Here is a 16,104-nt window from a genome sequence, read left to right as displayed (position 1 = left end):
TTCGAAGTAAACAGAGCGAACGTTTTGGGCCGGAACTATGTATAGAAAAAGTCATTTGGTTGGTTTCTGTCTGTCTTCGTCTCTTTTCTTCCTCCCCTCCTTTAATACGATAGCAGTATACTAGTTTAGAGATGTGTTTGAGATGGTTTTTTTTCTTAAACAACTTTTGACAAGGTTTTATATATATTATCTTCATTGTGGGAGAACGTCTTCACAAAATAATGACTCTCAATTCATTGGGTAGGTTTATAATACAAATAGAGTTATATATCTACTGTAGTCCTTATTATTTAAATAAAAGACAAAAGTCGAAACTCGAGATAACAGAATAACCGAAGATCTGACTCATCTGCTAAATGAGTAGTAATTCTGTCATGTCGCCCACAATTCTACGCCCTCTCAAAATTTCACTTCCAATTGTACACCAAAAAAGACTCCTCCTCCCATTCAAAACTTGTTCTCTCGGATTTCAACGCGGTCTATTATTCAAAACAACCAAATTATTTTGTACCAAATCCGTTTTATCTGGAACTCAATATGAGAAAAAACCATACCACCCCAAAGTTGGTGCCACTTCAGTTGGCCCAATCCCTCCTGAACAACTCCTTAAAGTCGTCGAACTCGCTGCAAAGACTGGCGCCGAGGTTTCGCTCTTGCTGACCTCTTTTATACTTCACTCAATGCATTGCCATTTGTTCTACTTTATGTATTCATGTGCCTCTTTTCTTCTTGTTTTTACTATTTCAGGTTGTGATGGAGGCAGTTAATAAACCTCGAAATATTAGTTACAAAGGACTCACAGATTTGGTGACTGAGTAAGCAACTTTTTTTTCTATGTAGATTGGTATCAGTACTTGTTTGAGTTCATCTACTTTTTTAAATTAATAATTCCGAGGCCAAGGCACAAAGTATGTATATGCAAGCATAACTAGTGGAAGCTTCATCTTGACTTTAGCTGCATTCTGGTTTTTGTGGTGAGTGTATTGAACCGTTTTTCGACTAATCAATAAGCAGAATAGCCTAGTCTGACTATTTTTCCCCACTCCTTCATCATATAGGATGTAAATCGATCATAAAATGCTACGATGTACTAGTTTTAATTCCAGTAAATACAAAGACACCTTATATAAAATGCTTCCTTTCACCTTTGAATCACTTGCAGCACAGATAAAATGAGTGAGGCTGCTATCCTAGAAGTTGTGGGGAAAAACTTCAGCGATCACCTTATTCTTGGGGAGGAGGGTGGGATTATAGGAGATTCTTCTTCTGATTATCTGTGGTGCATCGATCCTCTAGGTTTGCGTTCCTTGTTACTCCCATTCTTATGTTGCCACCAATTCTTAGTTTAATGACTTCAATATGTCTTTGACATACTCCAGACCACTGATTCAAATTTTTCTTTTTGGTTTATGTCAATCGTTCTAAATTTTTAGCTATCCTGCCTCTGGTAATTTTTAGATGGGACAACAAACTTTGCTCATGGCTATCCCAGCTTTGCTGTATCAGTGGGAGTTCTGTTCCGAGGAAAACCAGCAGCTGCTTCTGTGGTATTTAGAGTTCCCTATTTCAATAAAAATGCTTTTCAACTGGAACTCAATATACAGTAATGCCTGAAAACTATAGAAGTCAAAAACAAAACATATATTTACTATGACTCAGAGGAGTGGAATTCTCTTATATCAGATAGTAGACTTTAATACTTTATCCTTTCAACTCCTGGAAAATATCAGAAACGGAGTGAAGTCATAACCTTTTCATTCTGTTAACTTTTGAACAAACTCCCCAAAGTGTCACCATGTTCAATACCCAATATTTATTGATATTGCTTTTTATATGCAGCACGAATTTATGCCATAGACAACTACTGAAAACTAATTTCATTATTTTGTCATTTGTTAAAATTCACTATGTGCTATTACTTATTTTACATATCACTATTTGTAATAAATATTTAACAATGTTTTTTGCTGCATCTCAACAGACAATTATCATGATATTTATAAAGTCACTTTATGTCTCTAGGTTGAGTTTGTTGGCGGCCCCATGTGTTGGAATACTCGCACATTTTCTGCATTAGCAGGTAAACAAGGTTGCCAATACCAGATTGTAATATTGTATTTTCTTTATGTTGTGGTTCATTTGATATCACTCTTACTGAAGAGTGTCCAAATGTTGGTTAGGTGGCGGAGCTTTTTGTAATGGACAAAAGATTCATGTTAGTCAAACTGACCAGGTTAATATTTCTGCCAATTTTTTTTTTTCAAAATTAATTTTCTGTATCACTCGTTTACTAAAAGAATTGAAACTTCATTATAGGCATTAGAAAAACTGTACCTTGCTTTCCTACCAGAATAATAAGTATGTATGCATTTTCTTCCTTAAAAACAATTTCGGCTCTTTCAGATGAATTTTCCCATGGATTTATCTTCTACCACCTTTTCTTAGGTAGAGAGATCTCTTCTGGTTACTGGGTTTGGATATGAACATGATGATGCATGGGCGACAAACATAGAGTTATTCAAAGAATTTACTGATATCAGCAGGGTAAGTTGTAATTCATCTTTCGATAACACTTGCAAAGGTGTTTTTGGTTGCTTCATGAACTTATTTACTATTCGTTTTACAGGGCGTGAGGCGGCTAGGTGCAGCTGCGGTGGACATGTGTCATGTAGCTTTGGGAATCGTAGAAGCTTATTGGGAATACCGTCTAAAGCCATGGGACATGGCTGCAGGAGTTCTGGTAATGTCGTTTGCATAATTGCACAGTACTCCACATTAAGACAGTTAAAACCGTAATGAAAAACAGTCACATAACTCATTTTTTTAGTGTTCTGTGAGGATTTCTTGATAACCCTACATGTAAAGAATTGGGTAAAAAAACGGATGATGGACAATATTGTGTGAAACTGATTGCTTTTCTAATTTTTATTTTACTGAAAGAATTGAAAGCAAGTATTCCAAAAGTAAGATGTTCAACACTTAATTTGCCAACAAACCTCCTAGAATGAGGTTTGTGACATTTATTTGCTTGCTTTGACCCCCAAACTGTGGGAGTGCGGAAACTGATACTGAATTTATGGCAATGGGGAAGAAATCGGGAACCATCAAAGACATTCTTTTGACAATCTGAGTGGAAATGGATGGGGACGAGGGGTACATTAGAGATGCTCTCATACACTTGATTTATACTACTATTTTAATCAGTTTTGTCATGCAGAAATATAAAGGAGTCAGTATCTTACTATCTTTGTCTTTTTCCTCATTTCTTGTATCCACTGTACGAAATGCTATTGTCGCTGCAGAGAACCCAACTAGATGCACTATTCTATGTGTCAACAATAGGATACTATTTTTTTTTGTTTTATCGATAACATTTGAGTATTTTACAGATAGGATACTAGTAACAGATATTGTTGTTATCATTCTCTAGCTCTCTGTTTTGCTTGTCTAATTCTCTACGCATGCACAGATCGTTGAAGAAGCAGGCGGGGCTGTCTCTTGCATGGACGGTGAGAAGTTCTCTGTTTTTGATCGATCTGTGTTGGTATCAAATGGTGTTCTGCATGCCAAGGTAAGTCTTTGCAGTTTTGCTAAACATGTGAGGCATAAACACTGGATTAGCTCCTAAAGCAGAAACCTGATTGTTAGATAGTGGACTATATAGTATCATATAAAACTGTTTGATGCCCCTGTGATTTGGGTAAAATGACTTCGAATATAGAGACTCAGTGACCTCAAGAGAGTGCTCAATGAGTGACTTCATGTGTTCCATGAATCCATGCTGAAGCTGAAATCTAAAATTTGATCAGATTGCAATACCCGAGATATCGATGAATTAGTATTAGAGGTGCCCCATCCCTCTAAATATCTGATGAAATAACTGTCCGTGAATGTCTCAGGCTCTCAGCCAAGTATAGACATAGCGGTTCCTGTCATTACCAGGTCAACATTTACATATCTCATAAAATTGATCATCATAGAGTGGTTGGCACCAAGGAAACATAATTGCTTTGTTACAATGCTCAATTTCTTATAAATGAATGAATGACCAATATATGTAAAAACATTGGTTATTATTTTCCTTATAAAAAATAACATGAAGATAAGAAGCATTAAGATATTGCCCTAATGCTTGATATTTTTGTGGATCTCAGCTTTTGGAGAAAATAGGTCCTGCAACAGAGAAGCTGAAGAAAAATGGGCTTGATCTCTCCTTGTGGTTTAAGCCAGAAAACTACTACACAGATTTCTGAAGTGTATTTCTTCTGTTACATAGATTTTACTGGAGTAGTATACTTCTTGCAGTTTATCTTTTTACAATTCTTTGCTGTTAATTCATTGCAGTTTATGTGACGTAACTTGCGAAGGGGCTCGACCATTTGGTTATTCTACCAAGTTATGTAGCTTTAGACGGCTGCGTGTCTACCTCATTGGCTCTACAAAGTTTCATTCAATGATTTTGCATTGTGATCGACTTCACTCATTCACTGTACTATAGACCAAAAAAAAAACACGAGGGAAAAAAAATCTACAATGAAGTTAATTTAGCAGTGAGACCAGGAAGTGCAAATTTTGAGTGTACGACTGTTGCAGTGTGAAATTTCAGAGCATGGTGAAATAAACAAATAATAAAAAATAAAAATAAAATAAAAAAATAAAATAAAATTCCGTTTAGAACAAGTCCAATGGAGAGCTTTTAAATTTTAGGGCTAAAGGGGTATTTCTAGTTTTCCATTGCATTTTTTTTTTGTAATTTGTTCTTATGGAGGACATGTTGTTGATGATTTATATATTTGGTTGGTGCAGGTCCAAAATTTAAAACCAATTCAATCGAAAAGCTTTGTAGTGCAGTCGAAGATATGAGGCTTGACTCAATTTTGGTTGGAAGTCGTAAAAGGTTTCGTTACATAATTTATGCCTTGTTTATTATTTTTGAAATTTTTTTACTTGCGGATCTACAGAGTTTCTTGGTCTAAATCATTTAAATTTGTCATCCTATGCCGTCCAGCTCTCTCAAAAAATTTATTATGGTAACTTGCTTGGGAGCGTCAATATCTTGCTACTTTTCCAGGTTGGGTTTTTTAAGCCGTAAAGATGCCCTCTTTTTTGAATTTAAGACCTTTTAAAAATCAAATCCTATTAGAATGGACATTTTTTATTAGTTGGATATATATATTTCCGCCTTTTACATGGCGTCCCTCTGTAGTGCATATAGTCATTTGTTATTCTACCAAGTTATGTAGCTTTAGATGCGTGTATTTCTACAAAGCATTCAATGCACCGACTTCATTTCCACTATAACCACCCACGAAAAAAAATCTACAGTGTTTGCAGTAGACCAAAGTGCAAAATTGATGTACAACGACTGTTGATGCAACAAGTTGCAATTATATGCACTATATGGAAGTAGTTTCCAAAATATCGACATCCACTTGCAAAAAAAAAATATATCGGGTTTTTTGTGTAAAAAATAGATATAAACACAAATATATTAGTGGTTTCTATTTATATAAGATCTGAAAAAAAATAGTGGGATTATGTAACCAACTTTATAAGATGTGAAAAAAAAGTTGTGGGACAATGTAACCAACTTTACATTCTTTTGCTTTGGGTTTACCAAGCACAAACAAGTTGGATGCAATGCAATCAGATGCAATACAATCACATGCCATCTGCAACTATTTGTCATTTGCAACTCGGTGCACCGAACCAAACAGAGCTCTCTCATTGGACTGTTCTTACCGACAAATGATGCCTATCTTTGACGTCAAAACACGTTGGAATGCCATGATTAATGATTTGTTTTATGGGAAACTACTTTTATAACTTTATTCTAATTCCATTATTTCCATATATGTGTGCTAATTAAAGTAGTGGTTCCCACTTATCTTTCTAGTGGTTTCACGCACACCTACATTCCTACAAAGAATAACACATCACCGGGCCTATAAAAGGACTTGTAGTAGTACCCTATAAACTCAATTCTATAAAACACAAGAATAATACCAGAGACGAACAGAAGAAAAAAAATGACAGGGGCACTTAGAGTTGGTACTGGTATGGACAACTCTCCAAGCAGCAAATCAGCCCTTCAATGGGCAGTGGATAATCTTAATTTTGTCGATGGTAATGATCAAATTATTGCACTTTATGTCCTGTCTCCTAAGTTAGACCCTCCTCAAAAAAGGCTTTGGGAAGACACTGGTTCTCGTAAGTATATTATTATCACAAAAATTAAATACTTGCTCTTTTTTTCTAATCACTTTGCAAATTAATTATTGTGTTTGTGTTTTTTTTGTTCAGCTTTAATTCCTCTTGACGAATTTAGAGAGATAAACGTATCAAAGCAATATGGAATTACTCCTGATCCTGAAGTACTTGACATCCTTGATACAGTTCATAGGACCAAAGGGGTACACTCTAATTTAAATTTCTTTCTATAGTATGTTGGTCACCATATACAAAGGAGTTCCTGCTGTTTGATTTTGTACTTGAATGGGCAGGTTACTGTGGTGTTTAAGATTTATTGGGGCGATCCAAGGGATAAACTTTGTGATGCAGTTGATGACTTGAAGCTTGATTCTCTTGTGGTTGGAAGCCGAGGTTTAGGAGTGCTGAAAAGGTTCTACTCTTAACAGTCTAAAATGCTAGTATACTTCAATTTTTTTGTGATATCATGCATGTGGCAGAGCATATTATTCCAGATATATGATGGATGTGGTGATGGTCTATGTAGGTTATTTCTAGATATCATGCTTTAGACATTTGTTCTTGGTACACATGTCTACTAAAAACATTCCTTCAGAGTGAAAAACTCCCCCACTATGTAGTCTACCACTTGCTGATAAGCTTTTGTGTGCAGGGTCTTGCTTGGTAGCGTTAGCAACCACGTTGTGGCAAATGCTACTTGTCCGGTTACTGTTGTGAAAGGTGCAGCAATGTCCAAGCCCTAGGTTAGCTATATGGAACCATGGATAAGGGGTCTGTACTTAATTTGTTATGATGTCTGTGCTGTTAAAATTAAAGGAATTTGAGTGGGAAAATTATACTATTCTAGTGGAAAATTTCGACATTTGAATGTAATTTTTCTGTTGTTGTTAAGGCTTTATATATTTTGATCATGTTATTTACAATTATATTCTTATATTATATACAGCATCTGGTTCATTGAGAATGACGAAAATGAAGGTTAGCAAACCCCTTTCGTCTTTCCGTCTATCAGCACCTCCTTATGAGTTGTTTCGGGAGTTTCTTGCTCCCAATGCACAGAGGTTGCAGGTATATGGATGGTACCATCATCACCATAGCTCCCTTTCTCCTTAGTTGCTCTTATTTTAACTGTAAATGTAATCCTTGGAATGACACTAGGCGTGTCAATGAGCTCGTTCAGAGCACTTTCAGTGTGAGAAAGTAGCTTCTCAACGAGTTGTCGACCCAAATCCTCACGAACTACAACGCGAAGAATGGTGACGTGTTGAGCATTAGCCGGCATTGTATATGCAGGGACTATCCACCCATAGTGCCTCAGAGCTTTTGATAGCTTGAATGCCAATGCCTTGTTCTTGTTCTTCAATGCAAATGCCACCAGTGGTATCCCTTTTACCTTGGAAACTATCTCAAAGTGACCCGTTTTCTCTAGACCTTCTCTCAATTGTCTAGCAGTCTCCATGCAGTTGTGCATCACATTCTTGTAGCCCTGCATCCCACGGGATAGCTTAGTGGTAACTGGTAAAGGTGCATATGTGATATGTTCTCTTTTCTTCATTCACCTGTTCGTTATTTAATGAAATAACGATTGACATGAGAAGGGAATGACTGCATTACCTCAGATCCTAGGCGCAGAAATTGGTAATATTGCGCTATGATCTGACTTGACCCTGCCCAAAATAAAAGTCCAGCAAATAATCACTTGAATCCTAGTTATAAAATACCATATTATTGCGCAATATTATCATAAGTCCGAACTTGCCCATTGACTCCCCTAGTCCCTGGTCTATTTGTAACAACTCTTCGAAGAGTTGTGTTGTGCACGTCTTTGAATTATTCAAAAAAAAAACGTCTTTGAATTATTGCTTCCTAGCACTGTTGTAAATGCGTCAAGATGTATTAGCAATGTGACATATAGAAACGTTGTTCATTTATTTATTACCTTTAGAGAAGTTGAGAGTGAAGGTGGGTTGATCAGCACCAAGATAGTTGATATGAAAGATGAGTTCCTCAGGTAAATCTTCTTTGTTCCTCCAAATTACCCAACCAACTCCAGCATATACAAGGCCATATTTGTGACCACTGACATTGATGCTCTTAACTAACGGCAGCCGGAAATCCCACTCCAGTTCGGGGTAAATAAAAGGTGCTATGAATCCCCCACTTGCTGCGTCCACATGAATTGGCGTCTCCCACCTATCCAACATTGAGCACTCAGCTAAAAACTTATTACCGAACTTTGAATAAAATAAATCAATCCTGGGGTTCTAGAATCCTGCTAGAATATTCTTAATTAATAGATGTAGACTATAATGTGACTTTCAGTGAAGCAACATTTTTGTTGTGGATGTGGACTTGTGGAGTTGTGAACGTGTATCGCTCATGACCTCATGTACTAGGTGTTTAAGTAACACTGTTCTTGGATTAGATTTTGATCATACCCAGTTATCTTGTTTTTCTTGGCAAGAAGGTCATTTAAGAGCTTAACATCCTCAAATTCTCCATTAAGAGTAGAGCCAAGTATTGCAGCAACACATATTGTGTTCTCGTCCACCATTTCCACTGCTTTAACAGGGTCCATTACATAATAGTCCTGTCGTAATTTCACTTCTTTCAGCTCTACTTCGAAATATCTTGCGAATTTCTCCCAACAAACCTGCCAAATATTTACATGTTTACCGTGGAATTTTGTGGTTAGACTGATTTAAAAATTTCGAAACAACTGCATCTTAAAGCTAAACTTATTCTCATTGTCCACTTTCTGTTCTAACAAAAAGTTACAGATGAGGTTGAGAGCATACCTGGACATTGGCACCAGTAACAATATTTGGTTTGTCGTACGGCTTGCCCTCTTCCTTCATCCTGTTTTGCCATTTTTTCTTAAATGCCAATCCTGCTAACATAATAGCTTCTGATGAACCAACTGTACCTACTCCAACTGCGTTATCGGTTTCGCCCACAGGGGCATTGAACAGGTGTGCAACCATATTCACACACCGATTCTAATTTGTGAAATGTTAACAAGAACAGATACATGAATATTGGTCAGGCATAAATAAAACGAAGGTTGTATTGAGAGTTGAGACATAGCAGGGGTTCTTACCTGAAGCTCAGTGGTAATTGGATACTCATCCATGTCAACGTAGTTTTTGTTCATGGCTTCCAACATTAACTTGTCACATTCTGGTTCCATCCATGTTGTCACAAATGAAGCCAAGTTAAGCCTTGGGTTACCATCTAATAGCAATTCATCATGGATTATTTGATAAGCTGCATCTTTGGGAATGGATCTCTCAGGCATTCTATATCTGAAAGTCATTTTACCTTGTTTTAAACCAAAATTATTTACAAGGTGTGGCATGCTAAATCATATAATCCATGTAGTTCACACTTAACAGGTTATGCGAAAAAACGACAACAAAAACTGAACAACTTTTGTTACACTTGAACACGGCGCCTTAGATGTGGTCCATATTATGTGCCCATTTTTTGTGCTTTTCCCACGTCAATGTACATAAGCTATGGATTTATTAGTGTTTGGCGTATGTGTGTGTTTTAAGTGCAATCCCAATACAAGCAACAATTTGTTATCTCCATGGCGGCTCTACATAGATGTTATATGGGACTATTTCCCCTCATAGTTACCTCTTTGGTGAGAAGCTATTAAGAATTGTCTAATGCAAAAATGACTTTAAAATTTGAAATGTGTTTATTATGTCTGAATGTAAAAAATGAAAACATATCGAAAAAAATACACTGGACGAAATGAAACATTCTGTCAAAAAATAAAAAAAAAAACACAAGATTGAATAAAATGTTCAGTCCAAAAATCATAAGTGGACAACTATCTCAATAGCAAGTGTTACTCTCATTATAACTTAGTGAAAAACTACCCTAATTGTCACCCTTGTATTGGGTTATTATTTTTGGCTCATAAAGATGATAAATTGATTTTTCTCTAAAAGCTATTTGCATTAGAAATGCTCTAAAGCCCCTTGGGCCTACTTAAAGACTCTAACAGACGCCCAAGACAAATAAAAATTCATTTGAGATTTTTAGATGGCATGAAAAATTTCCAAACAAGTAGTACCTTGGTAGGGGATCTTGAACGTATCTGGACGCAAAAACGGAACTAACGGTGGAGAAGCTTTCTTCCAGGGGTTGAACAACAGATAGAACCATGATTATTACAAATTTTATTCTTAAAACTTAAACTAAGCAACTAAACTCGAGTGGTGGCCTAGACGGTAAGACATGAGGTCACATAAAATAGTAGTAGGTTAGGAACATTGACATTTCTTGACGTGCTTTACTTGCTTACTTCCTTGCTTTCTTTTAGAGTAAGCATGTTTAATTTCTGTGTCTCAACAAGGGGTGCCAATGGTACCCGATTATCCGAAACCGAAACCGAAACCGAATGGCATCCGAATGTTTTGGTTTTGGGTCTTAAAAAGTTAGATCCATTTAAAATTGGTCATTAAAAACTGAACGGATAAAACCAAAAATCGTCTTTATGTATCCGAAACTGTTATTATGATTTTGATATAAAATTTAATATTATATTACATTTAAGATAATCAAACTCATATCATAATATAAAATATTTTTTTTCGTTAAAAGTCTTTAAATATATATAACATAATAGTAAATGTGTGTTGTTAAATGTATATTTTATAATTATCACGAAAACAAGTGTATCATAGATTGTTAATAATAATGTCATTATATTATTTTTATATTTTATATTTATTAACTTATGCACGTTATTTAAATAAGATACATATGCTTGAATATTGTGGTACATGCACTTATTATAAATTAATATATAGTGTTCATGTTTTAGTTTTAATTGTAAGATGTTTTGCATGTTTGATTTAAAATGCGAGTTAATACATTTTATATATGTGTATGCACGTAAAAATTTATCAATATAACAAATATATGTGATTGCAAAAATAACAAAATTGAGTTAATACAAAGAAACAAATATATGTGTATGTACGTAAAAATCAAAATTATAATGTTAGATATTTGATTAGTTTAATTTCTATATCAAAGGTTTAAATTATCACATGAATAGTAAATGTTTTAACGTGTATGATTGATACATATTCATACATTGATGTAAATATGATTGTTGATACATCACTAATTATATATAAAATATTATCGTGTGGGAAAATAAAAACAATGCAAGTTTTAGTATTTAAATGATTGAAATTGTTTAATAATCATAATAAATAATAAAGACCCTAATTAGAATTGAAACCGATAAAAATCCATGAGTTTTTATGGTTTTGAATTGGGTTCTATATATAATTCTCATACTAAAACCGATGAGAACCGAAACCGATAAAACCACAAATAATAAATTCCAAACTGAAACCGCTAAGACCCGAACCAAAACCGACCGTTGGCACCTCCTAGTCTCAAGTCATCCGTTGCTTTCGAAAGCACTTGTGTAATTGTGTTGCCTCAAATGTTAGATTTCTTCTCGTGTAAAACCAAAACGTCTTTGTTAAACTGTTATTGTTTTGAAAATTGACGATGGGTATGGGCTCCAGGCCCATATAGGGTTAGTTAGTTAAAAATCTTATAATGACGATAAAAGCAAACCTTACGTCACGGTTTACCAATATAAGGCAGAAAATTGACACCAAAACTGTCACTATTGATCAGATTCCTTTTTCTTTGGTTGTTGGTACCAAATTTCGTCAAACCATATCTCGAATCTGTTGAGGCAAGATTCAATTCTGATCAAAATGGGTTCTCATGAGGAAGTAAGATTGCTCTTGGAAGGTGGTCTTTTACCAGAGGTTTGTTTTATTTTCAGTTCATAGCTTCTTTAATTTTTTTGATATTGTATTCTTGAAATCTATCAATAGATAGCTGCAAGTTTATATAGAACAACATCTAGTTTTGGCTGCATATTTTCAGAATGGAAACGTAGAATATACAGGAGATGGATCGGTTGACATTAATGGGAAGCCTGTTCTTAAGAATAAAACTGGAAACTGGAGAGCTTGCCCCTTCATTCTAGGTATAATATTTCCAGAGACAAATAAACTATGTCCATCAGCCACTTAAGATCAGAGTATAGTAACGGTTTCCAAACAAAATGCAGGCACGGAATGCTGCGAGAGGTTGGCTTACTATGGAATATCGACGAATCTTGTTACTTACCTAACCAACAAACTGCACCAAGGAAATGTTACTGCTGCGAGAAATGTTACCACTTGGTCGGGGACTTGTTACCTTACACCCCTCATTGGAGCAGTTCTTGCAGATGCATATTGGGGAAAATATTGGACAATTGCAGTGTTCTCTACGATTTACCTAATTGTAAGTATAATAAGAACTGTTTATATATCGTTGTTAGTTGTTCTTGGTGTTTTAAGCTATGTTACCGTGAGACTACATTTATGGAAATTTTCGAATCAACCACCATACTGTTGCACTTGGCAGGAGTAGTTGTTGTTGTGCTACCCTTTAGATATTCTTGAGTGGTTTATGAATATCTTTTTGTTTCTCATAGGGAATGGGTACGCTGACACTTTCAGCAGCAGTTCCTGCATTTAGGCCTCCTGCCTGTGTGGATTCTGTTTGTCCATCTGCATCTCCAGCTCAGGTCTCCATATTCTTTATTGGCCTCTACTTGATTGCATTAGGGACCGGTGGGATCAAACCTTGTGTGTCGTCGTTTGGGGCAGATCAGTTTGATGACACTGATTCCAAAGAGAGGGTTAAGAAGGGGTCCTTTTTCAATTGGTTTTATTTCTCTGTCAACATTGGCGCTCTCATATCAAGTAGTTTTCTTGTTTGGGTGCAAGACAACCTCGGGTGGGGCTTAGGGTTTGGAATTCCTACAGTGTTCATGGCCCTTGCTATTGGAAGTTTTTTTTTGGGAACCCCTCTTTATAGATTTCAGAAACCAGGAGGAAGCCCTCTTACCAGAATGTGCCAGGTTTTGTTTGCATCTTTCCACAAGAGGGATGTGGAGGTCCCTCTTGATAGTTCTCTCCTTTATGAACTACCCGACGGAACTTCTGCAATTGAAGGGAGTCGGAAGCTGGAACACACTGATGAGCTAAAGTAATATTTCTATTAACCTTCCCTGCTATCATATGCCAATTATCAATAGAAATTCCAATAGATTATGTGTGATGATTTTTCCTAATCTAGAAACACAAGTATTTTGTTGATAATCAATGAATAATGAGAAGTATTGAATCAAGAAGAAGAAGAGATCTAGAAGATGATGAGTTGAACCACGTTATTTAATGACTGCCTACGTATCTTGTGAAGAGGAATCAAACTCAAAATGTAGTTCAACTATTTTATTTATAAGAATAGATTAGGTTTCCATAATTATTTGTGAATTAAGTAATTAGTGTTTAACTAGGAAACAATCTCTTGGCAAGTCTTATATAGACTCTTTTAGAAGCTCATGTTTCCCAAATTAATAAGTCTTCTTTATTGACTTGAACAACAAAAAACATGTTCAGGTTCGGATTTGGGAGTTGGAGTTCCGAATTTGGTAGTTTCGGATTTGGAGTTCCTAGTCAGGAGTTAGCAATCCGAACCTACTACAACCAATTCCGAACCTCCTATTTTTATTTCACTCCCGAATCTAGGAAATGAGTTAGTCAGGACTTGGACTTAAAGTGTGTTATGATACTTCCTACCCATACTAAGACCATACCTGAGCATTAAAAGTAGGTGTATCAGCTTGCTATCTCATAGCAATTGATATTCTGTCTTTGTTCGTATTTCTCTTATTAACATCAATAACAAGGCTATGGTGAAATTGTAAGACAGTCTTGCATCTTGCATTCGTAAGCATTTTGCATGTACGCACATCTATCAATCAGTTAAGACGCAATTTAACATGAACTGTAGGCAGCTGATTCCTTAGTGTGCTGGTGGGGGTGGGTAACAGGTTTTCTAAAAATAAGATAGCTTGTATGTACACCGTATGGCAGAAGTACATATTTTCATATGAGTATGTAGGTCAAGTTGTAAAAAAATTTCATAGGCAGAAAAGTTTGAAATGAGGTAGCAATCTAATTTATACCGTGAAAATGAAAGTCATGTATAATTTGAAATTTTGAAATGGTATTCACCAGTAGACATGTTAGCCACAGTCCTAACATGCTCTTTCCTTTTTACTGCTTTAGGTGCCTTGATAAAGCTGCTGTGGTCTCAGATCTCGAGGTCAAAACTGGGGACTTCTCCAATCCATGGAGGCTCTGCACTGTAACCCAGGTGGAGGAGTTGAAGATTCTTATCCGCATGTTTCCAATCTGGGCCACTGGCATAGCCTTCTCTGCTGTCTATGCTCAGATGTCGACCATGTTTGTGGAACAAGGCATGACTATGGACACTGCCATTGGTTCGTTCACCATTCCCCCGGCATCTTTATCAACTTTTGATGTAATCAGTGTCATTGTATGGGTCCCATTGTATGACAGCATTCTAGTCCCGATTGCAAGAAAGTTCACAGGGAAGGAGAGAGGTTTCTCGGAGTTACAGAGGATGGGTATCGGCCTTTTCATATCAATACTATCTATGATGGCGGCTGCATTAGTAGAAATAAAGAGGGTGAATTTGGCTCATCAAGATGTTCCAGTACGCATGACTATTTTGTGGCAGATACCTCAGTATTTTCTGATCGGAGCTGGTGAGATCTTTACGTTCATTGGGCAGATTGAGTTTTTCTATGATCAGTCACCAGATGCAATGCGAAGCTTATGTAGTGCTCTGTCACTTCTCACGACTGCATTGGGAAATTATTTAAGCTCCCTGATCCTGACCATTGTTACTAGCTTAACAACCAAAGGCGGAAATCCTGGATGGATACCAAATAACCTTAACAAAGGGCATCTTGATTATTTCTTCTGGCTTTTGGCTGGCCTTAGCTTCTTAAACTTGGTGATCTATGTCTTCTTTGCCGCAAAGTACAAATCCAAGAAGGCTTCATAAATATTCTCAGTACATGTGTCTGTAAGTCATACATGAAATGTTATATTGAACTCTGTACATATGCTTCTACAGATTTGGAAATTCACTTGGTCTAGTTACTAATCTCTCAAATCTGTTGACGTTTCAACAGGACATTTTCCACATTGGCATGTAAATTGAATTTTTCTCAGTGTTTTACAAGTATTTTATGTTTTGTATATTTTTGGTCTAATCATTTTAATTTGATGAGAACTGTCTAGGGAAATGATTTATTTTCCATGGCCTAAGCCACGGATATAATTCTGCTATCTGCTGAAATCTAAAGAGTGGTTTCATATATATATATATATATATATATTAACACTTTCACCGTCTTGGTACAATTGCTATGTTGGTACGCTAATATTTTCAGTTCGTAGTGTCTGCATATCGCCCTATGGGTGTAGTGGTGTACCAGTGGCAGTATATACCTAGTTTCAAAACTTTCAATTGTAAGCATCAAGATTTTGAACACAGATATAAACATTTCCAGGCTTGACTTTGCAGAATTGCAGCCTACCAGCATCGTCATTGATTTTCTAGGTTTTACTATTCTAAGTTGCTAAACTAATTAATTCGTTAATCTCGACCGAAAACAGCTCCTGGAAATATGACAACAAAATTTTCCATTTTATATTTTATAGGTTAAAATAAGCCCATTTTCCAGATCTTTGTGAGCCGGGTTTGATTTTGTAAAATTAAAACCCGACTCGGTTTTGGGTTGGGCTCGGATTAGAATATCAAAAAATCTAAAAACTCGAGCCCGTGCTATTTGTTAGTCTTTCAATCTTTCTATTATTGTAAAAAATAAAGTTTAGAATATTTATTTTAGAGAGAATAATGTAATTAACAAAATTATTTTCTTTTTCAAACAATCAAATATTTTTGATTTCATTA

General features: G+C 35.9%; 4 protein-coding genes across 5 annotated transcripts; 3 read left to right on the top strand and 1 right to left on the bottom strand.

Moving 5' to 3' along the window:
• Window positions 1-291: 291 nt before the first annotated feature.
• On the top strand, window positions 292-4,457 carry IMPL1 (myo-inositol monophosphatase like 1). The gene is made up of 10 exons (XM_086599385.1): window positions 292-644; window positions 748-815; window positions 1,163-1,296; window positions 1,459-1,547; window positions 2,023-2,080; window positions 2,181-2,233; window positions 2,446-2,544; window positions 2,627-2,740; window positions 3,470-3,571; window positions 4,155-4,457. Exons 1-10 carry the CDS (start codon window positions 357-359, stop codon window positions 4,251-4,253), a joined length of 1,104 nt encoding a protein of 367 aa, XP_086455511.1. The 5' UTR covers window positions 292-356; the 3' UTR covers window positions 4,254-4,457.
• Window positions 4,458-5,801: 1,344 nt separating this feature from the next.
• Window positions 5,802-7,133, top strand: LOC147521226 (Adenine nucleotide alpha hydrolases-like superfamily protein). Its single transcript, XM_086599431.1, has 4 exons — window positions 5,802-6,210; window positions 6,304-6,413; window positions 6,504-6,622; window positions 6,863-7,133. Exons 1-4 carry the CDS (start codon window positions 6,030-6,032, stop codon window positions 6,951-6,953), a joined length of 501 nt encoding a protein of 166 aa, XP_086455557.1. The 5' UTR covers window positions 5,802-6,029; the 3' UTR covers window positions 6,954-7,133.
• Window positions 7,073-10,495, bottom strand: LOC147521225 (glutamate decarboxylase 4-like). 2 transcript variants are annotated; one of them, XM_086599326.1, is made up of 7 exons: window positions 10,298-10,495; window positions 9,311-9,515; window positions 9,009-9,209; window positions 8,649-8,863; window positions 8,150-8,403; window positions 7,825-7,877; window positions 7,073-7,696 (listed from the first exon to the last, which is right to left on the bottom strand). In XM_086599326.1, the coding sequence occupies exons 1-7, from the start codon at window positions 10,387-10,389 to the stop codon at window positions 7,190-7,192; spliced, it is 1,527 nt and encodes a 508-aa protein (XP_086455452.1). In that variant the 5' UTR covers window positions 10,390-10,495; the 3' UTR covers window positions 7,073-7,189. The 2 variants fall into 2 exon arrangements, with proteins under 2 accessions (XP_086455452.1, XP_086455476.1); XM_086599350.1 differs by having other exon boundaries at window positions 9,311-9,390; window positions 10,298-10,438.
• A 1,341-nt stretch (window positions 10,496-11,836) lies between these two features.
• Window positions 11,837-15,388, top strand: LOC147521224 (protein NRT1/ PTR FAMILY 8.3-like). The gene is made up of 5 exons (XM_086599111.1): window positions 11,837-12,023; window positions 12,145-12,247; window positions 12,332-12,549; window positions 12,743-13,299; window positions 14,385-15,388. Exons 1-5 carry the CDS (start codon window positions 11,970-11,972, stop codon window positions 15,187-15,189), a joined length of 1,737 nt encoding a protein of 578 aa, XP_086455237.1. The 5' UTR covers window positions 11,837-11,969; the 3' UTR covers window positions 15,190-15,388.
• The last annotated feature ends 716 nt before the right edge of the window (window positions 15,389-16,104 follow it).

This window comes from Coptis chinensis, chromosome 1 (genome assembly GCF_015680905.1).
Source record: "Coptis chinensis isolate HL-2020 chromosome 1, ASM1568090v1, whole genome shotgun sequence".
NCBI lineage: Eukaryota > Viridiplantae > Streptophyta > Magnoliopsida > Ranunculales > Ranunculaceae > Coptis > Coptis chinensis.
This window is presented reverse-complemented; position numbering and strand designations above follow the sequence as displayed.